Raw genomic sequence first — 25774 nt, forward strand, 5'->3', positions numbered from 1 at the left:
TACTGTAGATTTTATAGCCACTCCTCACTGCAAAGACAGCACAACCTCTTATAAGCTTCTTGGAGCAGGCTTTTGCAGTGCTGTAGGTAGTGGCAATTTAAAGAAAAAATTATTTGATTATGTGTTGAATGACCTGAGTAATACATATTCATGTGATTCAATGTTACAGAATCATGGAATCATTAACTTTGGCAAAGACCTCTATGATCATTAAGTGCAACCATTAACCCAGTACTACCATGTTCACACTAAACCACATCCCCAAGTGCCACATCCACCTGCCTTTTGAACACCTCCAGGCTGATGGTTCCACCACTTCTCTGGGCAGTCTGTTCCAATATCTTGACACAAACATGAAGGCACAGTAGATGTTCCACGACTAATCATGCATTCCAGAAAAAAGATGCCTGTGGCTACCAAATGCTCATTTAATCCTGAGAAACTCTGGAATAATTGGCTCAGAGCAGCACAGTTAACATGTTTAATGCCTGACAGTCTACTCCATACTCTTATACTGAACATATGAATTGCTGCGTTCCACAGCGGTCTTCATGGCATCACAGAAAATTCCTACCTGAATCACTGGATCACTCAATAAGATTCTGCAGGACTGAAAGCACATGTGTTCTGATTTAAAAACTACCAAAACACAGTAAGAGATATATCTAACTTATAACTCATCTAAAGGCTATTACTGGAAAATTTGCTGAGCATACTTAAAATAATTGTCAGATATTTCTATGGCGGTTTTTTTCCCTGCAAAGAGAACTGACTGTTAAAATATTTGTAAGGAATTAAGTAGAAGACAGCATTTTAAAAACTTTGGGAATTAAAAAAACCTCACTTAAAGTAGTCTTACTGATATTAGTTTGAAAGCAAGATGAACTAAGAAGGTGACTATGGCTTAATATTTAGGGGAAGTTTCTATTTAAGTGTTTCTGACAAGGAAAACCATAGTCTTAGATCAGAGAAGAAGGTGACAGAGGCCAAGTTTAACTCATATGTTCTCAACAGTAATCTCTGATACCACTTAACTGAGATTTTCTGTCCCTTTTCCCTTCCCTCCCCTGCCATGCCCTTTCCTTCCTCAGAGAGTTTGCCCCTTATCATGTTATTCCCATGAGATACATGAGAAATATTTCATTACTAACTAAAAAAAAATGTAAATAACTGAATTTCTACACAACTGCAAGTGGTAACTGCACAATGGCAGATTTAAGGACACCCATTTTGCAGGGGTTTCTGCTCTCAGCACTGTGTGAGGCAAAGTGCAGCAGAGTGCAGCCATTCTTGGTGGCTGAGCAGTTTATGACCCTGTAGCCAGCAGATACCCACCAGAGCTGCACCAGAGCTTAGTCACAATCAAAAAGAAAAGAAAACAAAACAATACAAAAAAGCAATAAACTGAAAATAACCTAAGGATCAGAGATGACAAGCAACTGAACATGAAGCCCTGCTGCAATTCTGTACCTAAAGAGCTTGTTCAGTCACTGGATTTATAAGTAGAAAACTACCTTCTAACTACAGGGACTTGATTTTACCATTGGCAGCAGTAAGATGTAAACTTGGCTACTTTGTACAGTTCTCAGGTCCTTAGTTTTAAAAGGATTTGGGGAAGTTGAATGATTATAGGGAAGGACCACAAAAATGATTTAAGGACGAATAGTTGCAGCCTAGAGCTACTTAGCTTTTCAGAAAGTACCCTGAAAGGTGATTATAGCATTTAATTCCCAAGAGAAGTGGTAAGTTCCTAACTTTTTTGTAGTTGCCAAACCGTACCTTGATGCCTTCCCTTCTGAACAATATATTTTAGACCAATACAGGTTTTTGGGCTCAGGAGAGAAGAAAGGAAGTGAAAATTGATGTAATAGGTTGTACTACATTTCATCGTGATTGCTGCTAACCTAAAGGTTTCCAAATCTTAGGAAATAATACAGTTAATAAGATAAAATGCAGTCACAGGAGTATGAAAAGTTGGAGAACTGCTACAGCATTGACCATTTTTCTGTAAGTTAGATACAATCTTGAGTAGCAGGTGACTGGACTGGTCCTGTAATAACAGCATATTCAGCATTGTTACATCTCAGGAAATAATTAAATCCAATTGTTTGGAATGTTTTGACACTTTTTTTTCCCCTGCTGAGAGCATTATGAGATAAAATCAGATTTCCATGATGCTTTTGGAGCTTTTAAATTTTTTGCCTAAATTTTGACAAGAGATTCAGACACATCAGGTCCAAATTTTCTAGATAATTGATTAAGGTCTCCTTAAATGCCACTTAAAGTGTTACCATTATTAGTTCAATAGCTTCTCATTTCAACTTTTTGCCTCTTTTCTACTTGGCAATAGTTTAAAACAGAAATAAAATAACAGCAGTGAAAATCAGACAAAGAAAAAATGGGTTCTAATATTTTCATTAAAAATTTGTCTTTGCTACATAACTTTGAAGGAAGAACTGTAAAATGTTGCTCTGCAACTAACAGCTCTCTTCACCACAACACAATGGAGCAGTAAATCACCAAAACAGGGAAAGCAGACTTTTAGTTTGGGTGTATTATGAGGGCTTTTTTGGTAAAAGGTTCATTCTTTTCTTCTGTATACACTCAGGGTAGTTCTCAGTATTAATGGGTACGTTAATATATTAGGAGATGGAATTGGTATTTTCTCCACTACTCTGGGCTAGATATTCCTAAATAGTTGAGCCAGGTGCATGGCCTGCATTTGAGTTACAGGTCCATGTCTCACTCATGTCCTTGCTCAGCTTTGAGGCAAGACCAAGGTACATGGATTTTTTTTGTCACTACATTCCTGATGCAGGGGAGGAGGTGACAGGAGGGGTTGGCCAAGTGTCCACACACTACAATACTTATGCAGCCAGGGTGACATTAAATGCATTGGAGAAGGCCACAGATGTCGAATTAGCAAATTCTTGATTAATATCCATTCATGGCTTCCAATGATTAAGTTAAAAAATAGAAGATCAAAAAAGCATTCCTGCTAACTGTGCTGTCAAAGAGCTTTAGAAATTAGGAGATGTGCAAAGAAAAATTGGTTCTTAAGCTTTTAAAATTTTTTTTTTAATCTTCAGGAATCCTGCATCTAATGTTCTCTTGAGTAAGACCACCAAGAAGCACAAATCACTATCACCCATTCATGGAATCTATCTCTGTTATGAAATACTTCCCCAAACTTGTGCTAATTCCTTCTGAGATACTGGCAGCAGATAAAATTATCGCTACTCCTTTTTAACTTGAACTCCTTAAAATTAAATAATGTAACTGTCAGTAATTGTACTGCAGCAACAATTTTCTAGCAGAGAACCTCAGTGACTTCAATGAACATTAAAAGCCAATGGACCAACAAAACTTAGGCAAAGAGTTGTACCACTCTTCTCATTTACTTTCTATTTATATCCACAGACCTTCCCAGGAATGATGGACAAGAAGCAAGCCCAGACAATCCTACTGATGAGCTTAGGGCAGCAGAGCCCTTGAAGAAGCCCTACAAAGTTGCTCAGAGCAATGTTAGGGGCTTCAAAGGAATTTCATCAACAGAGGGGCCAGTAGATCCATTACAGAAACAAAATGGCATCTTTTTAGGAGGGAAACATGACTTATTGTTGTACAATGGAATCTCCTCTCTTCCTCTGTTTTTGTACATTATCTTCCTCCTTATCTGACTGCCAGTGCTGTAATGAGTGAAATATGCTAGTGAGATCAAAACTAACCTCCAGGATTATTTTTATGAAGGAAAAATATCACTTCAGTTTCTTGGTTATATCAGCTTCAGAATAGTTTTAAGTTGATTCTTTGGAACAGAATTGCTGATTTATGACACTATAATGATTTTATCACTGCTAAATTTCCTCTTGACATTAAAAAAGAAGACAAAATCAACCACCACTATATTATTCCATCTATTGGTATTATAACTATCTAAATGGGATAGCTGTCCAAAATTCTTTTCAGAGGCATCAATTTATATTACCTTTGATTCAACCACAGCTGCATTATTGGTGTTGTCATTATCATTATTCTAATTATTTACTGGGCACGACATATGTCTCTAAGAGTCTGAAAAAGTTTTTTTTCTGTTTTTACTGTCACTGGAGTTAAGTATTTGTTTGTGTTTCAGGTACAGAAAGAAAATAGCAGAAGTGGCTGTTTTCAGACACTTGAGTGCAAGAGAGAAAATTTTTACACTTCTTTTTAGGGGAAAAAATTATTTACCTTTCCTTGATATTATTGCTCTGAGGCTGAAAAACAGATGAGCAGTTTTTGTTTTCTTCAAAGTGTGTACATCCAAATTCTGGCACTATACATGGTTCCTAAGTGAGCACAGAGGACAAATTCCATGATGTTTGCACTGTGCAAGTGGATGCAGTGTTTTACACAGTGGTTTGTTGAGGTTTTTGTAACTGCTGACTGTTCTGCACTGCCTGCTGGAAAATCATCTGTCCACAGAGTATTCTCCTTTACTGATTTCTAGTATTGAAGTGTGTAACAGGTAAGTAAAACCAAATACTCTATCAAGTAGTGACAATGCTGCCATTGCCACAGTGATCTCCCATCCTTGTGGGAAAGGGACCATGGACAATGATTATAGGAACTAGACTGCAGAGGATAAACTTAAAAATGTTTAAAAACCCTTGCTTTAAAACTATAATTTAGGTTATATGGGGTTTGGGGTTTTTGATTTATTTATTATTTTATGTAATGTACTCATTCCACAAATTCCTTACTCTTTCTGTTTAAGAGCTGGAGTCCTGCTCCTAGGCACATGCCCTTCCTCCTTCCCTGCAAAGTACATAAAGCCTCCATTCTTGCCAGCCTGTATTAAACACTGCAACACAATTATCGTCAGTCACTGGGCTGTTATCTCAGGGAATTGAATTAGACTTTCTAGCTTAGAAACATCAAATTATTTACACAAAATGTTATAGTTGAAACAGATCCAGTGTAGAGCATTACATGATGATTTTTTAAAAAGATCAGGTCATGGATTTAAAACAGAACTGAAAGTTGTATCTGATCCTGAGGGTACCTGTTGGGAGTCATATCAAGCAGGTTAGCGCCTGTTCAGAAGCATGAAAAATCATTTTTCCATTTAGCCTTGTCTCTAAGTTGCAGCTGTAAAAGTTTCCTCAAGAAAGGTTTCTTTGGGACCAATAACAATTCTGTGGAAATTTCACTGTCAATTTTCCACAAGTACAAGTGATCAGAGCTTTTGGTTAAGAAATATGAAACAGCCTTAGACGGCTGTTCAAAAGTACCCCTGATAAATCCCTTCTGTTTGGATATCTTGAACATAATGGTTATCTTCAGGGGCAGAAAGGGAAGCATTCAGCAAAATACATAATCATATAAAGTAGTTTTTTTCCTGAAAAAGGTGCAATATGTTTCATTGCTCTCTTTTCAATACACACTAAAAACTTCTGAGATTTTCTCTCAGAAGTCTATCCTAATTGGCCTCTTGCTCTTACAGCTGAAACAAAATTATCAGTTAACATGTGCTATGCATTTCAAATCCATCTACTTTGTTACAATTATCATTTAAGATCCCTCTGTCAAGAGTGTGTCAATATAACTTTCATCCATGAAGGCTTTTTGATACATAGTCCTGACTGTTCTAGGCATAGATTACAACTTAAAACTTCTTTTATGTAGCTGAATTTTACTTGCATTACCACTGTGAATGGTAATGGATTTCTTGTGACAAGAAATCAGCATGGAACAACACTTGACAGCATTCCAGAAGTAAAATATCTTCCAACAGATTTAAGTTTTCCACTGGTACTTACCCCATAACTAGATGTAATTTCTCACCTCCACCTTCCAACATATTCCCATCAGTGCCCATTCCCCACTCACTGCCCCAACCACAAAAGTGTTCCCAGTGGACAGGAAGGAAGCTGTTCACTCCACCAACCTTCATGTCTGAATTTAGAGGGTCAGTCACTTTTACATGCCCCTCCAACACACAGAGTTTTAGACCAGCCTCTGACCCAGGGAAGCTTGGGCTACATTTGGGGTTGAGCCAAGAGGCAATGAGCCCCCCTACTCCTTCCAGGGCATCCCTGAGCATTCCCAGGCCCCCTCCTGTGTCCAGCTCCCTGGGCATCACCAAGCACCTGGAGGGCAGGGGAGGCCTTAAGCCAAACTTGCTCCCACTGGCACTACAGCAAAACTCATCTGAATTCAGTGGGATGGAAATGAGCCCAAAGGACGGAAATACAAAGATATTGCTGTGAAATGCTGGTGCTGAATAGTTTCATTTGAATTTAAAGTGAGGAAAGAATGAAGGGAAAGAAAATAGTTTGATAAGAGTTACAAGATGCTGTTTTCCCTTCCCACGATGAGTTTTCACTTCTTTGCCAGAAAGAATTGTGGTGTCTCTTGTTGTTACTCTTTTTTGTTATTTAAATTTAGTTACTACCTAAAAAATGTTCTTCCCATTTTTCCCATATACATGCTAAAATATAAAAAGGTAGAGGTAAGTATAAAATCCAACCTTTATTCCACTTTGAACAAGCTTGTGTATATCCAAAAAAGGTTCCTTGAGTATGTCTCCTTCAGGAGTGAAAATCTTCACGTATCCTTCTTTCTCAAGAATAAAGAGGCGATGGGATCCATCCCCACAATGTACTGCTCCAACAGGCTGCCTTAGTCCACTCACAACCTCCTGAATACAGAAGCAGTTGTGCTTGTGTTTTCTAAAGAAATTTAAAGAAATAGTGAGACATTTCTTCTTTCTCATAACCATGACACAACAGTGTTCCAAAAAGAGAAAATTATTGTTGTGCAATAATATTAAAAACAGGTTTATAAGAAAACATTTTTAATATATTAATGTGTATAAATTATTCCCTTGAATGTATGCAAGCACATAATACAGAAAATCAGCTTTAACTTCACTTGAGGAAAATTTGGTCTGCATACAAAAAAGAGAACATTAAATAAACTTAGATCCAAAATGGAGAGCAATGGGAGGGATAAAAGTTGGCGAAAGAAGAGAATAATTTAGAAATACAGAATTTCTACTATAAAATAAACACAGTAAATTTCATCACTTGGATAAAATTTAGATTCTAATTTCCATTTTAAAATAATGACTTATGGTGGAATAATCTAATTTAATTATTTTCACAAAAAAAAACCCTCTACAAATGAAATAAATTGAAGATCATGACATAAATTTACTAATAAACTTATTGTCATTTTTTAGTAATATTAAATTTAGTTACAAGTTACTTCCCAGAACTATGAATGATCCATGGGCTGGACAATAACCAAGATCCACAGGGTGGATCAGAGCAGGATTCTAACACCTTTTCAGCAAGGCAAATATCAAATGGTACTGAAGTGCTGAAGCTCGTGTAACTTTCTCTTTTGACGTACACTAGCAGCAGCAAAAGAAAGTCACATCTGGAAAACACAGCTGCTCAGCATAAGCACACACGGAGCTGTTTCACTGTGAAAACCACAGGCTTTGCTAGGGGTTTTTTTTTTTCAGATTAAACAGCATTTATCTTTATGAACCTGCTGATCTCTTCCTCTTTGTCGTATTCTTCCATGTGGTCCAGGGAGTTAGAAGCTGGCCCTCGCACTTGTTTTCTTGGAAAATCTGGAAAGCACACACCACCATCTTTTCTTGAATAGTAATAGCAAAACTCATCAGCTGTAGTTTGGAGGAAACCTTAAAAATGCAAAAGAGCATACAAATATTTAGTGTGTTGTCATGTCTGCAGTTTTGTGTCATCAAACTCATCTTTAAATAGATTATAGTGGAAAATGACATTTTAAACAAAGGGCTATCTGCAAAAAGAGAGTCTGCTCTGAGTAAACACAAATGTATAAACACAAACTGAGCATCTGTATTTGTATTAAACCTCTTTTTCAGTGTGCTTAAGTTTCATTCAAAATGACACAATAGTTCACTCACTAAAAAATTAAGAGACAAAGTTCAGAGTTGAGGCTGTGACAAACTTCTCCCTAATTTTAACCCTATCAATCAAGTGTAGTATCAGCTGTAAAATAGCCTGAGCAGCTTCTGTTTAACTTTTTTAAAATAAGTGATTAGTTCTAGTCAAAATCTCAGTGAAGACTCTGGTAAAAGACATGTAGTAAAAGTTTTGTGGAATGCTGCCAGCAAAGGACATTGGTTGGAGAGGTGAGAAGTGGGAAGTAGTGCTGAAAACTGCTCCACATTGACATCCAGCTGGTCTCTCCAGCATTAAAGTAGCTGAGCAGTGTCCCATGGTGAAGTCTACTTCCTCAGCCCCCACCCCTGAAAAGGGGATATGTCTCATGCTGCACTGGATGAAAGGTGGTCCTTAGGTTTGAGGTTAAAATGGGAAGGACTTTGAAGACCCAGAGAAACACAAAAGTTGATAAAATGGGAGCCTTTGAAAAAAACCCCTTCCACTATTGCTAATACTTTCTTGCATTATGTTAAAGGACGTTAAAAAAAATCTATTTTTGTTCACAAACCTATTTCTAGTCATTTTAATCCAGGTTTTAATCAGGAATATTAAATCTAGGAAGACAGAGTCTGGCTGAGTTATACATGTACTATTTCACCAGAACATTGTTGAGATAATATGTCTTAAGTTACCTTCGTTCCTGTTTGCATTACTGGCAACTGTCTTAGGATGTACTATAGTCCAGGACATAACTCATAGGATACACAGAATTAGCACTTAATTGGAATTAGAGGCCTAATTTATACATGGCTTTACCACTTGTGAATAATGCAGTAATCCATAGATCTTGGCCATAAAACCTCTGGCTTACAACGTACAAGAAAAACTGATCAGGGACAGCTGTGTTTCGTTGGAAAATGCCAATTTCTTACAAGCAAAGCTTTTTCAGAAACATTATCAGTTTTGACAAAATTTTACTTAACATGATGTTTCTGGTCCAAGCTCAAACTTCTGGTCTAAATGAAAAAGACAGAACCAGACAGCAAACCTTGTATCACTATACTCCGATGTCTTGTAATTAGGGTGTTTCATTAGGAAGAGGAATATTCAGGTCAATGCCCCTCGTCTGTCAGGCAAGAGTTTGACCCTAAGTCTCCCATTTCCCAAGTAAATGTCCTAACAACGACTTTATTAGCTATCCTGGGGTGGTCTCTCTGTGGCTTTCTTCACGGAAAATTTCGAAAGAGTTCAATTTCTTCCTTATGTGAATAGGAAAATTTTTTGGATCCCAGAATTCTTGTGGAGTGAAAAGCCTTTCCCACCCAACTATACTTCTTTTCATATATATCTTCCTTAAAAAATATTGGAAAAAATGACAGGACAAAGCCTGCCTTTGATTTCTATAAAATAATATCTGGAAACACATGGTAGTGCGTTGTGGTGTAAAAGTTTAATTACCATGATTTGGAGCTTCAGTAAATTTCATCTCTGAAGAGCTGCTTTTAATTTATAGTAGTTACTTGGAGAAAATGGGAGATGTAGTTTCAAGTGGAACAACTGAAAAGGAATTCTGATATAATCATAGAGTAGTATTCCAAGGCTTGTAAATATAATGCCAAAATCAAAGGTAATCTAAAATCTTGCAGTTGTATTATGTGACTTAAGAATACAGGGGTTTGTCTTTAATGATTTATTTTTCTAGGCACAGTGGGTCATTTGAAAAAATGCAATAGCAAATTAGAGGTGTACGATTACTAAGAATTTCTAGAATTTTCCAAGTATACAATTTACTAATCACTAAAGATAAACTTCTCTTGGCTTGAGTGTTATCTTTAGTCAGGGAAACCCAGAGCAGGTTGTGATCATGCTGTTCACTCAGAACATGTCCATTTCAAATAACTTTCAGACGCAAACTCACGTGTCCAGCACAATGCTTTTCTTCTATGTAAGACTGATCCCTTTGCCTCATGAAATATTTTATCATGCACTAAACTGCATGGTGCACTGCAGTTGCCTTTTGCTGTTTAGCAAACCCGTCAGCAGATTCTAAAAAAGGATAAGGCTTATGGACCATTTTCATTAGAAACATTTGTAAAAAAGTGGGGCTAGAATTAAACTATGAAAAATGGTGCATTACTGGAAGGAACGTAACCTCTGTAAATACAGTTTCACCTGTGCATTAAGGGTTGAATCTTGCTATTTTGTTCTATAAAAAACATTTAGGAAATTAAGGAAATTAAGGAAATTTAATTTAGGGAAAAAAACCCTCCATGTCTTATATATGCTCCATTTAACATACTAACAGCTTCACTGAGGACATTTAGAGAAACATTTGCTTCTGCACTCCTATCTGCTTGTAGCCATTTATTATCTTCTTTCTCATGCTTAGATTGTAAGGTCTTTAGTGTACAGTTTGCCATTTTGTTCAGAGTTTGTACAGTGTCCAGAAGAATGGTCCCTGACAAGTGCCCCTAAGCACTAGAATTGTTTGGAGAAAAGGAAAAAAAAAGTAATAGGGACTGCAACCCTTGGTCCTGTGTGAATTTCTGTACTAACTAATTTATTTTAAAAGACTCATACATATTATTACACATTTCCTACCAGCTGTGTACGCGTTGACAGAGCGGTGCCTGTGTTAACAAAGAAAATTGAAATCACAAAGGATGATTAAACATCATGTTTAAGTGTCAGATTTTGCACAGGCTTGCATTTCTATGCTAAACTCTGTCTTGCAAACAAGAATCCAACGACAGGCTTTTCAGTTAAGGCAGCTACAGTGAAGGCTTTCTGTGTTCGCCTTTATAAAACACTGTGGGAATAAATTGCAAGATTAAAAGCCTTTTCAAAGGAAAACTGCTCCCAGCTGATCCCTACCTCCTCTCTCCACTTGTATTTGCAGCCAGTTCCTCACACTGTATCTCCCTTCCTGTCCTATCTTCACCAAATTCCACTTTGCTGGATTCCCTGATTACCCATTCCCTTTCCTCTTCTCTTTGACACACAATTCCAGTGCCATGGTAGCCCACGTCTCAGTCTTCACAGCAAGTCAAAGACTTTGCATTGCACACAGGACCGAGTATCATCCACTCATAAGAGTAAACCTGCACTGCCTTTGAGGGCATCTGGAAATCAGGCTCACCTGCTCGATTTCTGCTGCGACCTTGAGCATTCAGTTCAACATTGTGTCAAAGCAGCCTTTACCATTTGGGGTTTTTTTCCTGATTTGGTCCTTTGACAGCTAGATATGAATTTGTTCACAAAAACCCCACATTCTCCTCTCTTCTCAACTTCCAGTAAAAACCAAACCAGACATGATTTCAGACAGATTGTTTCAAAATGTACTAAGTCCACTGGTAGCTCACATCATTTCCAACTGGTTTTCAAGTGGCTGGTGACCCTCTTCTGCTCAGACACTGCAGGTTCCTGTACACAGGCAGGGCCAGGGTCGATCCCCTTCATGCTCTTGTTACCAGTAGCAAATTTACCACCCACTACTATTTTTCTGCAGGTTGACTATGTGACTATTAATCAGCCATGTTAGAACTTCTGGAAGTGCTCTGTGAGTTGTAGAATTTCTTAGAATTCCAATGTTTTGGGTTAGAATTCCAACATTTTGGAACACCCTGTTTGGTGCTTGAAAAATCCTATCAGACATCTGTTCTGGTAATGTCTAGATTCAGATCTGGGCCTGGATCTGAATTCACCCACAATCATCTGGAACCCATTTCTTCAAATGAAAATAATGGAGGCCAGGTAGCTCAAAATCTCTTCCATGGCCTTGGATGGCACCATGGCTGTGGCACAGGTCTGTTTCTTAGAATATGCCATTTCCAATGGCACAGATCAAGTTTCTGATTATGTCTAAAGGCAGAATCAGCTGTGGCTTTCTTTACGATCTGTATTAGTAATAAATATTACACAGTCTTCCCTTATGGAAAGGGAAAACTTAAAATTCATATTGACTGAAGATACTTCATTAAATCACTTAGCTCCAGTGTCTCCATCAATAATCCCTTAAACTGAGACTTACAGTAAAGATTAGATGAGAAATAATCAGAACAGTTATCTGGAATGAAGCAGAGAAGCTCTAATCTCAAAGTCTTTGTGAAACGTTACACCCTCCTGCTCATCTATATCATCCTAACAGCTTCTGATATTATTCTGCTTGAATAAAGAATAAGGTCCACTTTTTCTCTCAATATTCCTAAGAAGTCAGTGGAAGTTCTGATACAGTCATAACTGGTGGGCAAACTGCTGTTTTTAAAAGAGTTAACCAGGGATCTGCTAGAGTTTTCATCTTTGCAGGAGACAGAACATAAATGAATTTTTGAAGCTAAGTCATGAAAAAAACTGATGCATAATTTCTCAGCCTTCTTGGTTAATATGTACTGCTCACATTTCAATCCCAGAAAAGATCTTGCTGTCTTAAAATGTTAATAATATTTCTCATTTGCACAGGACTTAAGGGATAAAATTATTTTTGTAGTCAGCAATTTCCTTAAACTCTGTTGTATTGGTGTTCAGAAACAATTAGCACTCCCTAATGGAGGAAGAGTAATTATTCGACATTTTAACAAATGCACAGTGAATCATTGCCAGAGACCTTGGGTTTGGGGGCCTGTTAATTTTCAACTCTTTGTAAAATCCTCCAGGCTAAGCTGAAAACATAGCTTCCACATTTTCTACTTTTTTCTTTCTTTTGCAATAAATATTATTACAGATATACAAGACTCACAAGGAAAACAGAACCCCCAAATAAGTTATTTTAATTACTTATGTTTCAGAATGTACAAGACTATGAAAAGAAATTAAAATCCTGTAGGCCATCTTCTCAAAAAGAGGGACCTGAATCTTAATGAACACCCTTGGAAAATGCTAGAATAGGTATCAACAACCATGAGTACCAGTCAACTCACCAAATTAATCCTGTTGGAGGATGTAAGCATGCAACAAGTTTTTGTTAGTACAACCTACTTTCAGGACAAGTATTTAGAACAATTATTAGCATCTGATTGATGTAGGAAAAATCCTATTTTAACTGATGCTAAAGTATGTAAGCTCTTTTGCTGCAAAGCACAGTGCTCTGCCCAGTGCTAAAGTTATGCTTTCATCTGGTTATCTTTCAAGGCAACCTGGGTGGTCACAAAAAGCACTTGACATCTTGATGCACTTCAGCAGTTTTACATATACACAAACTTTGTAGAAAAATAAATTTGTCATTCGTCACCACATATGTTGATCTGAGGAGCGAGGTTCCTGTGGCTGTAGCTCCTGTGCTGCTCAGCCCTTTCTCATTCTCCCTCCCTGCCTCCACCTCCTCCCTCTTTCCCTCTTTTCCTTCTTTCACTTTTTTCAATTAAATAAATTGTTTCCTCATAAACACAGAATGTCATAAAACAACTCTGAGGGTCTCGTTGTGCAGAATATGAAAATCATTTGTGCTAGCTACAAACTCATGTCAAAAATGTCTCTGTGCTGACTTCTTATATGGGCCAAACATTTAGAATATCTAATCTGTTATCGCTGTTCAGCAGGCAGTTTTGGCAACTATGATCTATTCTGCTTTGCTTTGGGGAATGTGATAAAGAGCAAGAAACAGCTGGTTTAAGAAAGCCTTAGAAACATCTCTTAGTTTATAAAGACAATATTAATATTTTCATATTTGAAAGGGTTGAGATACATGTTAAACCACAGTAAAGGGAAAAAGTAAGTAAATTCAAAATGTTTTCTCAAGTCAATAAAAGAACACTGCAAAAAAAATCCCTGCACTTCTGGGGTTTCAGAGAAAACAAGTACACACTGTAAACATGCAATTAAAAAACCGTCCTCCAAATCCCATCCACTTAAACTATCCCCTTTACTCAAATATGTTTATATTATATTACAAAGCTGTGTTCATATGTTAAAAGTGACTATTCACAAATTCATTTTTCATCTCATTATCAAGTCCTTTTTTCCAGTCTGTGTTGCTGGTTTAAAGGAAAAAAAAAAAATCTTAACCTATTTAATTATTTTCTCCTGTGTGGCACTGTTTATAAGTAGTGTTTGGACAGGGAAAAAAGCATAGTTTAAAAATGACAGTCTTAAACATATAAATAATTTACTATTGGGAATACCAAAGATGTTATTTAACATAATAGTGTCTTAAGACAGTGTTTCTAAAAGAGCCATCCTCTGCGGTTATTTTGTTGATATAGTTACAAGTGATAGCACACATTTGGTGACTGCCTCAGACAACACAGAGCAAACTCTGCTTTTGGTTATGTCCAGCTAACTTCACTGACTACAGTGAGGAAGTGTTAGGTAAGTCAAGAATTTGCTTGTTAACAGCACTCTGGAAGTGATTCAAAGATCACAGAAGTCTATCAAATAGGGCCCTTTGATTTCAATGGGCTTTAAACCCAGTGGAAAAAACATCAGTTTCTAGGGTAACAAAACCAGAAAAAACACTTTACTCATCAGCTTTTAGAGGCTACAGCAAACAGCCAGGACCTTTTATTTCTTGCATTTTAAAGCAATCTATCATTTAGAATAGCCTTCTGGATGGCCAGCTGCTTGTTTGCATAATTAAAATGAACACAGTAATATTTCAGCAAAGGTAACAGTTTCAGGTGCCTTTGACAACAATCCAACCATGTGTGTTTCATGGTGAGTTTAACAGGAGGGTGGCAAGAAAGCCCTCAAGGTATTTACCTCCCTACACAAGATGTGCTGGGAAGACATTCTGTCCCTGCTTGGGCAAATTCCCCTGGATATCAGTGGGGATTTTTCCTGGTTAAAAGCTGGATCTTTAAATGCTCAGGCAATATCAACATATCAGGACATCCTTTAGCCCCATATTTTGTTATGAGTTTTACCTGGTATGTGACCTCTGCAGGTGTAATAGAACTCTTTACAATAGTCTTTGCACAGGTAGGGAAGCATTAGTTCTTTTTCAGGAGTTTCCCCTTTCTCAGGTGAGTGGAATAGGTTCTGAGCGTGAGGTGAGCAGTGTGCACACTTGATTTCCTCCAGTAGCTTCGCACATTCTGTGTTGTTGGTAACAGAAAGGACCTGCAAGCCACAAACCAGAGACAAGTAAACCTGTGACCTGTGTCCCCATCCTACACAAAGAAAGATTGCATGGCCTAATGCCATAAATAAAGCTAATGGAACCAATACAGTTACTTTCAATGCATCGAGTTTCATGTCACCGTTCTGGAGGTGCAAAAGTTATTACTATGAAATGTGCAATATGCCATTAGGACAGTGAGATTTTAATTTCTCTGATTTCTTATAGAGGATTCTTACAAAATCTTCTATAAGATTTCCTATCTGAGTTTGCTTCTCAGATAAGAATAACAGTATTCATGTTATTTTAAGGACCCGTGCCCACCACCACATAGGCAATCTCTCTCTGAACTAGAGGAATCATTTATATAAGAGGGAGTTACACCAGCAGGCCTACCCACTTCTCTGACAAGAAACACCTAGAATCCTAACTTGTAAGTATTGGCCTACTCAAGTGTTTAGAGACTAAAAATTAAAATTCTTGCATCAGAACACATCAGGAAAACCATGTCTAGGTATTTGTAAAATAGGTGTATCTTGAACAACACAAGCCTGGCTGCTGAAATGACTGCTGTGGAATTCAGCAGGTGCCATGGATTTTTCATGCTTTAAATGCTGCTCTGCTTTTTGCTCTCTCTAATGCACACTATTTGGAGGTGGGAAACCCTGTATGTTTTCAGATACTTTCCTATTTTAAGTACAAAAGTAGAATTTGTAATGTCTTGTTTGTGTCAATATGGAAACTGTAACTTTGTCCTGTAAAAAAGCATATATTATGGATGCATAGCACTTAAAGAGGCACGAAACCACAACTGATGATGTGTTTAAGTAAACACGGGAGCCTAAGTAGTGCAATGTCATCAAATCGTGAAAAATAATGGAAAACAGCATAGTTGTCTTTATTAGCTTTTGAATGCGTGTACTTTATTAATCTGTTGTTAACTACATGGATTGTTTTTTGGTTATTCATCCCAATGGTGGGCAGTGGGAAATGTGTTCTCCTTGTTGAGAGGGCCTGAATCCGTTCCAATGCAAAAACAAAGCTCAGGTTCTTTCTGCTATTTATATAACACAGTTATAAACAGAGACTGCAAGACACTTATGTTAAGAAATATTGATGTCGTAAATACATGTATTGTATGAAATTTGTAAATATTTACAAACCACACATTTAAAAATATTGCTAGTTTGTCTATAGTTTGTATCTCTGGGCTGATTTACAGAAGGACTTTCCAATGTCATTCCCTTGTCATGTAACATTAAAGGGAATTATGTAAGTTGCTTTTGATAGATAAGTTATTTAGTGCAGGAACACTCTAGATATGCTTTATTTTGCTGTCTCATAGGTCAGCTCTCTTCTAGAATGCTGTACTTTGATAACACAGGTCTGAACTCAGCTTTTTATTTACAGGGCATAATTACATAGACCTCAAATGCCTGAGAGAAATGCATTTTCAATTGTTTAAAACAGGTATGTATTCAAAATATTACACAATATATGGCCCATACATTTAAACAACATCCCCTTTATAACAACCTTAATTTAGAAGGCAATCTCTATCCAGGAAAATTTAGTCTTACCATACATATAGTACGGCAAGACTACGTCAAAAGACCATCTGAAATGTGCACTGAAGTTTAGTGTCATAAGTTGGACCACTGATTAGAAGAACACCATTTGGCTTCTACCCTTAATCTGGATGTGCTGCCATTGGCTTAAAAAAGAATTCCTCCAGGTTTGCCAGGATCACTAAATGCATTAAATGTTCTGTTCTTCAGACTATCTGCTGTCAAACTATAATCAGCTTCATTGCACCTGCAGACGAGTAATGTGATTAACATCTGCCACATATAGTTTATTATCTCTCTTCAAGCCTTTCTTGAGAATCTAATTATCCCACATATTTTGTAAAGGGTTTGTCTTTTTTTTCTTTTTGGAGCTTTAAGACAGTAATCAATCAGACAGAAATGCCCCATGCATGTTGCATGTATGGCAAAAGGTTTGCCGTAGTCCTGAATTCTTTCGGGAATTTCTTCCATGGCCACAGGTTCTTCTCTCCTGAAAAAGTTTACATTCCTTTTGCTAGATTGTCCATTTGGGCCATAGCAGTAGAATTCTTAACCTCAGTCTTCTTTCTTGAATTTCAAATGTGGTTCTGAGATACAGCAAATCTTGATGACAAGAAGTAAAAATATAATGATAACTACTATAAACTATAACCAAAATACATAAGAACTAAAACCTTCAACTTGAATACTGCTGAAGATTGCAGTTCAGGTAGTAGAGACTTGACATCCTTGCAGCAATCTATGCTGCTGAGGCAATGTTCTGCACTAGCTGAACTTTCCTAAGGGATGCTATGATTCTGACTCAGGGAAGGGGCCTGTATAATTCAGTCAGGTCATTGGCTGCCAAACAGGACAAAGTCTGAAGCCAACAGGGGATGAGCAAAACCACTATCCATAAATGCTACTTTTTAAGAACATCATGTCACTTGTCTCTTGAAGTAAGGATGAAATGACCCATTTTGGTGCTTGCATCAAAGGACTGTGAGTACAGACCCTTCAAAGTACTTGCCTACATGCAGTAGTACCACCTGGTTTGCAGAAGTCTCAGAAGTTTTCATCAGGGAGTTCATCTCAGACTTTCTTGTGGTAACAGTGTGATGGTATGTTTAGAAGTACAAGTAAACACAAGGTATTACTAGGTAAATATTCAGTGTGTTTATTGAATTAACTCCACAGAGATGCAGATAGAAAACTGTACTTCTATTGGAAGGCTCCAGAACACATTGTGAACGGGGGGGGGGGGGGGGGGAAATAAATTACAGGATGGCAAAGCTAATTTACTGTTTCTTGTGGAAAACGTAATTGACATTGCCTGGTGATACAAGCTTGCCAACATTTCAGTCCTCAAAGTTAAGACAAAAGGATCCTAATCCCCCCTGAGCAGCTGCTATCCAGGAATTAACCACAGGAATTCACCCCCTCATGTCATTTCTGGAATGAATCTTGGTCATATAATAGCTAATCGGAAGATTAAGGAATGAGAGTCAATCAATTATCTGAAAATCAAGTACAGTGTTACTTAACTTTTAGAATGCTCAAGCAAAATAGGGTGGTAACATTTGCTCTGTGTGAGGTCTGATGTGTAACTCTGTACTGGCTTGGAGATAGGACAAGTCTCTATTCTGAATTTCTGTAAATTGATAATGTATTTATCCTGGAGTATACTAAACCAGTTCTAAGCAGATTCTAAAATACTTATTTAAATGAAGCTTTTTCGGTTGGATGTCTACTTTGAAAATGACCTTAAAGTTGACAATGGCTATGGTCTTTTGAAGAAATGTAAACTAATTTCCTGCTTCAATTTTTAAAGTCGTATGTGAAACCATCAAACTGCAGTGGTTTAAACTAACTGCGCTCTGGAAAATATGTAAAACTTCCAAACATTTATTGCAACATGCCTAATAATGATTATGCCTGCTGCTGACTAATTTACAACATCTGTAAGATCATCCTTTAATCTCTAGCCACATGAAAGTAGAACGGGTAGACTAAAGGTAAGATAAATCCTGGAATGCACAGGAAAGCACAGCATACTAAATTGGTTTATCAACAGAAGAAAGTCTGCAAAGAAGAAGGAACAGAAGATGACATAAGAGACAGAAATTCTTTACGACTAATATTGTCATCTGTTTTGCGGACTCTGTCATATGTAGTTAGAGAAAGGTAGTAAGAATTTTGATGCTAACAGAAGGAAGAACCAGTGAAATAAGTCATTGCATTAAGCCATATTTGATATACAAGCATTTATGTCTAAAAATCATGTGCTGACGAGATTGTTCAGCTGTTGAGTTGAACATATGCCTCTTCTGTATTATAGTGCTGGATTATGTCATTAAAGAGTTCAGTTTCAATTTTAGGGTAATATTTAAATAGATCATTGTACTAAGGCAGCTGTTAAAGGGACCCCAAGATGAGTTATTTGTTTAGTTGGATGTGTTCAACAATAGCCTTTGTTCATGAAAGAGCCAGAGCAAACAAATGATTGTAAAAGGGCACACTTGAAAACAATTACTTTTCACCCATTCCTTGACAGCCTTGGCTGTGAAACCATCCAAGGTAGAGAGGACTTCTTTGCCTGTCAGGCTGTAAGCAAACTTTTAGAAAAATTGATATTACAATGTTTGGCTGAGATGTAGCAGCCCTTCATAAACAAGGGGAGACTGCCAGAAAAATAAAAGAGTTAAATGTCAACAACAGGACGCAAATATTTCACTTGAGCCAGTGCAGTGTTGTATCTGCTCTTTACGGGAGCTCCATTATTGTTCCCAAAACTGCAGGTGGTGTTTTCATTTATAAACACAGATCAATAATTTGGTCAAAAATTCTCACAGACCCAGCATCTTACCAAGAGGCTCTTATTAGAATGTCTACTAAGCATGGTCAATTAATTTTTCTTTTTTTTTTTAAAGATGGCAGTGCTCAGATTTCTGTTAATGGCATGGCCTCTCCATCATGTGGGTAGATGATGGAGTTTAAAAAAGCTGGAACTATAGTAGAACACAGTTTTAAAAAATGTGCTTTTAGAAAAGTTACAATCAAATGTATACCATAATACTTTGCCAAGTCTTCTACAGAATGACCACCCCATTCTGCCAACTATGAATTACATATATTTCGACATATTTTTAATCATATATCTTTATCAGGTATGATAAAGCAGATTTGTGAGTTTCATTAAAATTAATCTTCAGTGAAAAAAGCCTGATTTTACAACCCTGTACAATAACATTGCTTTAAAAATGTAATTTATATTTTAAAGAAAATACGAAATGGGTTCAACAGCTCAGGAATAGGTACTGTGGTCATCTCCTCACATTTACATCAGGTTTTTAGTACCGTCAGCAAGAAAAAAAAACCCATTGAAAAGGAATTAAAAGATCTTTTAAAGTAATAGTAAGAAGAGAATAAACACTTCAACTGCCTGGGGATGGAAAACTAACCAAAATTGAACTTCCAGTTTATTGCATTCAACCAATTACCACAAGGGTCTCCAAGCACTGAATAATCTCAGTAGTATATATGCCACTGAGACATTGCTAACAGGGTGAATTAAGGACATATTTTCCAGTCCTTATTATTTTTCATTTTTCCCTTTTTTTTTTCCCCCTTCTTTTTGTCCTTTTTTTTTTTTTTCCCCAGCTATATCTTCCAGGTTATCTGTGTGTGGTTATAGTTTAATTCAATCATCACACAGGAGCCTAATGACACTGTCTCTAGACAACATGAAGAAATATATCTGCCTTGAATCTCAAACTGCTGCTGCATATGGTATGAATAAAGAGAGATCTGCAGCTGAAAACCTGCAGTAAGACAGTTCTCAATCATCTGGGAATAGAGGGGGTAGGACAAATGCTCCCTCAAAAGGCATGAACATTTGGACAGAGCTGGGGACTGAAGGAGAATGATGTTCTCCAGTTTCACCCATTAGTGAACCAACTAACAAACACAATGGTGTTGTTGTTATTCTTTTGCCATAAGCAACAGGACTCTGTGTGTGGGCAGCAGTTTAGTGGGGAGGAGGATAAGTCGACCCCTTTTTGTCCTATTGATTTTTTCCTATTTGCATGACTTGAGCAAATTAAATGATGCAATATGGCTTTTTGTTACAAAACAAAGTGAGAGATACCACCCAGACACATATGTTGATTCGTAGAAGCTGTTTACATGAGAATGGAGTGAAATCTACCGTGAACTGAGCATAAAAATTCGATTCAGGCTGGGTATTTTTTTTTTATTATGCTTGGGCCAGCAAGACTGAAACACAAGTTTTCCAAGAGTCTCTCAGACCTTGACAACTAGAGAGTTGTAACTGAGGAATTCTTAATTAAACCTAAAGGAGGATAAAATGTTAAAAAAAACCCTAAAAAAACAAAAGGAAAGAAAAGGAAAAGTAATAATGATTGTTTTTTTAAAGGCACTTGATTGTTTATTTCATGTGAATAATGTCATTCTTAATGACATTATTCAGCAACTTCCCTCCCCGTGCATACCCCCGGATGCAGCACTGGCCAGCACAGCTTATCAAACGCAGTCCTGCCTGGTTAGGTACCCACGCGTTTGAAAATCTAAGCAACAGGCTGATAAGCAGAATCTAACTTGCTAAAGGACGCGGAGAACTTGACAATTTTAAAAAATGGGTGAGCAGAGGAGGTGCTTCCCTTCACATGACCGCGGCTTGAAATTGGGCAGGGAGGCTGCCAGGTAATGTGGAAAGGCAGAGTATCTCACGGCACCTGGTGAGACCCTGAGCTAGAGCCGGGAGACCGGGACTCCACAGCGGACACTTCGGGGGGCTTTCGGCGCTGACACATGGAACCGTGAGTAGCACACGGGCCCCGAGGCGGCCGGAGTTCACGGAATGTTGGTACACCGGCATCAAGCCACTATCCGAACCCCCTCCCGAAGTAAGCATGTGGAGCAAACCGGACACGATCTTTCACACCAGAAAAAGCCCAGCCCGGATGGCGCCGCCGGGCGAACGCACAGCCCCTCCGCTGCCCCCGCCGCTGCCGGGCGCCCGCCCGGCTCCTCCGCCCTTCCCCGCAGCCGCGCCCGGGCAGCGCCGGTACCTGCGGGCGGCCCGGCCCCGCTGCACGGGGACGGCACCGGCGCCGGGGCTGCCGCCGGAAACTCGAGAGCTGCGGACAGAAAGTAACTCGGAGGCAAAGCCGGCGGTAGAGCCGGCACAGCGCTCCCCCCGCGGGGCGCCCGTGTCCCCTCCGGGCGAGGACCTGAGCCGGCTCCCCGCGCCTCCCCGGGCAGCGTCAGACCCACAGCCGGGTCCCGCTCCCGCCGCGCCCTCGGCCCCCGGGCGGGAGCGGCCGCCCCCCGCCGCGGCATCGCCCCCACCACCCGCGTGGGAACTCGGCAGGTTCGCGGCCGGTGCGTGGCTCGGCGCAAAAGAATAAAAAAAAGCCCAGAACACCAAAAACCTCCCGCAAAGCCCGGCGCAGCCCCAGGTGGTGCCTACCTTGGTTTCGGCGTGCGGCAGACCCTGCGCCTCGGAGCGGGAGCAGCAGGACAGGCGGGGGTAGAGGCCGCGGCATATCGCCTCCCCGCCGCCCGGGGCCTCCGGGGACAGCACTCGCCGGTCCCGCTTCTTCAGCCGCCGCGGTGGGGTCCCGTTGAGGCACCTTCTCCTCCGGGCGCCGCTCTCCCCAAACTTGGCATCCCCCTCGAAGAAGCACAGAACCACGGCCACCAGCAGCAGCTTAAACGGCAGCATCTTGAGCATCATGCCTGAGGGAGCGTGTGAATGCACCCAAACCGGGGGTGGGGGGGTGGGTGGGGGGAGAAGGAAGGAGGGGAATCCCACTGACTTTTCTTTGCACTTCAGATCAGGAAACCACCTCCCTCCCCCAGAAGGGGAAAGTCTGGAGGAGAATAATAACAGCGGCGGTTAAAGAGCCGACGGAGGAACAGCACCTCGGCCACCCCCGCTTCTTCCAGAAAGGTGGACGCGAAGAGGCAGGAACGGGGGGGACCGAGACCCCGAGCCCCGGCGGGAGGATGCTCGAAGCCGGCGAAGTTGTGCGAGCGGCACAGGTTTTAGCAGCTGCCGCTGCCGCGCCGAAGCGCCGAGGCTCGGGGCGGGCCGGGCAGCGGGCGGCGGCAGCAGCCCTTCACTTGTCGTCCCATAGGAAGGGTGTCCCCGCGGCGGGACTGCGGCGGCGGCCGGGCCGGGCGATGCCCCCTCCGCTGCTGCTGCTGCTGCTGCTGCCGGCGGCGGCTGCGGCTCGTCCGGGCTCTCATGTTTCGCTCCCTCTTTTCTTCTTCTTTTTAAGCGGCGCGCGGGGAGGTGCTGCCACCGCGCGCCCTGCACGTCACCCGGCGGCATCCACCGGCCGCGCGTGCCGCCCGTGGGGGCCCGCCGGGAGCGGGAGCGGCGCGGGGGCCGCGCCAGGCGGGAGGGAGCGGCGGCGGGCCCCGCCCCGAGGAGATCACCCTGCCAGGGGGTCCGGCTGCCCCCTTCGCCCCGGGGGAGCGGGAGCCGGGCCTCTCGGAGGGCCGGCGGAGAGAGGGAGGGAGAAAGACAGGGGGCGGGCAGCTTCACGCTCCCCTCTCTCGGCGGGAACGGGTGGGATCGCGGCGGTGCCCGGCGGAAGGCGAGCGCCGTAGGTGGGTCCTGCGCTCCCGACGGCCGAGGCGTCCGAGGCAGGGCTCCCTCGGGGTCGGCTCGCCCGCCCCCGCCCACTGCCCCCACAGCTCGTCCCCAACGCCACGGAAGGTTCCGGAGGCGCGGGGCCGAGCGCGGGGCTGGCGTCGACGGCGGGAGCTGCCCTCAGCTCCCGGTGGCTTCTTGCAGCGGGGCTTCGGTGCCGTGGCTGCCCCGAAGGTGCCGCGAGCTGGCAGACCCTCAGTGTGTGGGCGCGGTGACCAAGGTACAACCTCTTGGGGATGACGGCACGGTGGCCATCTCTAAAGCTGTGAGGGAATGGCACATGGAGGGGTGAGCGTGGTCCCGGTGTGCCGAGAACGGGAGACCTGTGTGTGGGAAGAGCGGGAAGATCCAAGTACCCGGCGCCTGGTGGCAAGAAAGCGCCTGTGAGGCCAGGATTCAATTTCTAAGTCAATCTCAGTTTTCAATTTCAATTGCTTTGCAATTCAGAAAGGGAGGGCCAGCAGGTGTGGAATGGAGGGAAAAGACAGAAGCCCAGAGAACCCCAGCCCAGGGTAAGCCCTCAGAGGTGGCTGAGGTGCAGCTACAGCCACTGACTTGGAGGTGAAGGGCAGCTGCACAACCAAAGTCAGAGGTGCGTTTACCAGGGACTGGCTGCTCATCCCAGAAATTGAGAAAAAAATTGGCATGTACCTGAAGAATCCCCTTAGGAGGGAGAAAGGGAAAGAAGTGTTGCATTAGTTCCTCATGAGCACTGGTGTCTCTATACTGACTAGGCCCTTGGTTTTTCACCAAACAAAGTGGGTCTCTTCATATTTACACTTGAGCTCTTAAACAGCCGCACTGAACTAAATAGGAGTTTGGCATGGATAAATAGCACATCAGATAAATTACACAGTAGACAGAAGGACTCTTTCCTCTCCCTTCAAGTGCATTTTTGAAGGCTACTCAAGACTACCCCTTGTCTTGCCGCTGGCTCTCATTTGATGGAAGGTTTTCCCAGCTGAGGCTTGAGCCACATCCACATTAGTAGGGAAGGCCTCTGGTGCAGCTTGGGCTTTGTCACTCATGTTGGTGAGTGAAATAAGGGTATACTCCTGAGATACGGTATCCTTGCTTTGTAGTTTTAGAGAAGAGTTCTGCTTTGCAATACACAAACTTGTCCCATAAGCAGCCTGACACAGCAGAACTATAGCAGTGCACTTCTACGACAGCAGCTGTGCCTTTTGCATTGCTCAGGGGTACTGGGTAGATTATAATGAAATGAAAGTGATTCTGGTCTACGGCAGAATAACAGTATCATAATAAAGTCACTTTTATTCCCAAGCAGATTCCTCACAAGGGGGTTCACAGGCAGAACTGTAGTGGCCTAAAGACAGAGCAGGAGGTCTGTGTGTCTCTTCCCCTGTGCAGGCATAAATATCCGTTCTAGTTCTCAGAGGAGGTGAATTTGGGGTATATTAATTAGAGAAGGATTTCCCAAAATGAGCTTTAGATCAAGCTGCCAAGCTAAGAAAGAAGTGACAGTTTGTGAAGAGCTGTTTCTGCACAGAAATTTTACTTGGATCTATGATGGAGACATTTCCCAGAGATTCTATGGAATGTACTGTTGATCTTGTATAATATGATGTGCTCAAAACTTCAAGCTCTGTAGTGATGGGGTGATGTAAAAATGTACAAGCAACCTTGAAGAAGGTTGAATGTTCTTTAAAACCTCTGAATAGAAATTGCTGATTCTCAGGGTTTTGTGCAAGTAGACCTGATTTAATCTAATGTTCCTTTCCACTCTTTAAAAGTACAAGTTGGCTTCTTTTCTAATGAAGTATTTTTCTTGGTTGATACAGAATTTTATTTTAATTTTAATAATGCAGAGTTAAGATCAGTATTAGTATATGCCAGTTCAGAGTGTTAACTTCAGGTGACTTCCAGCCCCTAATAAACAAAGATAAGGGAATACTTGCAAAGTAAAAACATACACATAGGTAATATGGATAATAAACATGTCAGTTTTTTAAGGCCATCACGTTTTTTTTCTGTCAAATGAGGTCCATTACAAGAAATAATTAAGCCATAAGTGAGATTAATAAATTCTTTTATTTCTTAAGATGTGATGAGAATCTTTGTAGGATATAAGTGAGAATCTTTATAGGCTATAAGTAAGAATCTTTGCGTTACAGTGCAATTATGTGTGAAAGGGTTAGAAAGTTTTAAAAAGGGAAGCTATTTCTGCCACACTGTTTGAATGTAGCTAGGTTTTTATTCTAGATTTGCCTGGGAGATAGACTGTGCTTAGTTACACCATTACTTTAATTAATAGATATTATTATGTTTCTAATTATATGTTCTTGGGCACCTGTATCATGTGGATTGAATGTATTGAGTATGAGGCTGATTGTGGTATGCACTTGAACTTACTGTTTCTCAAATGATTTTATGTTATACATATTTTGCAAGGGAATTCAGCTGCACCAAGAGACTTGCTTTCAGGTTTGAGGACCTGCTGGACATCAGGAAGAATTTTTTCAGTGGAAGGATGATTAAAGCATTGGGACAGACTGTCCAGGGAGGGGTGAAGTCACTGTCTGTGGAGTGTTCAAGAAACAACTGGACGTGG

The 25774-nt window shown here is 40.6% G+C and overlaps 1 protein-coding gene across 1 annotated transcript in view; it reads right to left on the reverse strand.

The window, feature by feature from the left end:
- HHIP (hedgehog interacting protein) overlaps positions 1–22306 on the reverse strand; it is a 75000-nt gene extending 52694 nt beyond the window's left edge. Inside the window, exons 1-4 of the mRNA XM_059844000.1 lie at positions 22012–22306; positions 14780–14975; positions 7540–7696; positions 6512–6713 (exon numbers count right to left, since the gene is read on the reverse strand). Coding sequence (XP_059699983.1) covers positions 6512–6713; positions 7540–7696; positions 14780–14975; positions 22012–22278 — 822 coding nt within the window. The 5' untranslated portion in view covers positions 22279–22306. The remainder of the gene's footprint in view (positions 1–6511; positions 6714–7539; positions 7697–14779; positions 14976–22011) is intronic.
- Positions 22307–25774: the final 3468 nt, after the last annotated feature.

The sequence above is a fragment of the Haemorhous mexicanus genome, chromosome 4 (assembly GCF_027477595.1).
Source record: "Haemorhous mexicanus isolate bHaeMex1 chromosome 4, bHaeMex1.pri, whole genome shotgun sequence".
NCBI lineage: Eukaryota > Metazoa > Chordata > Aves > Passeriformes > Fringillidae > Haemorhous > Haemorhous mexicanus.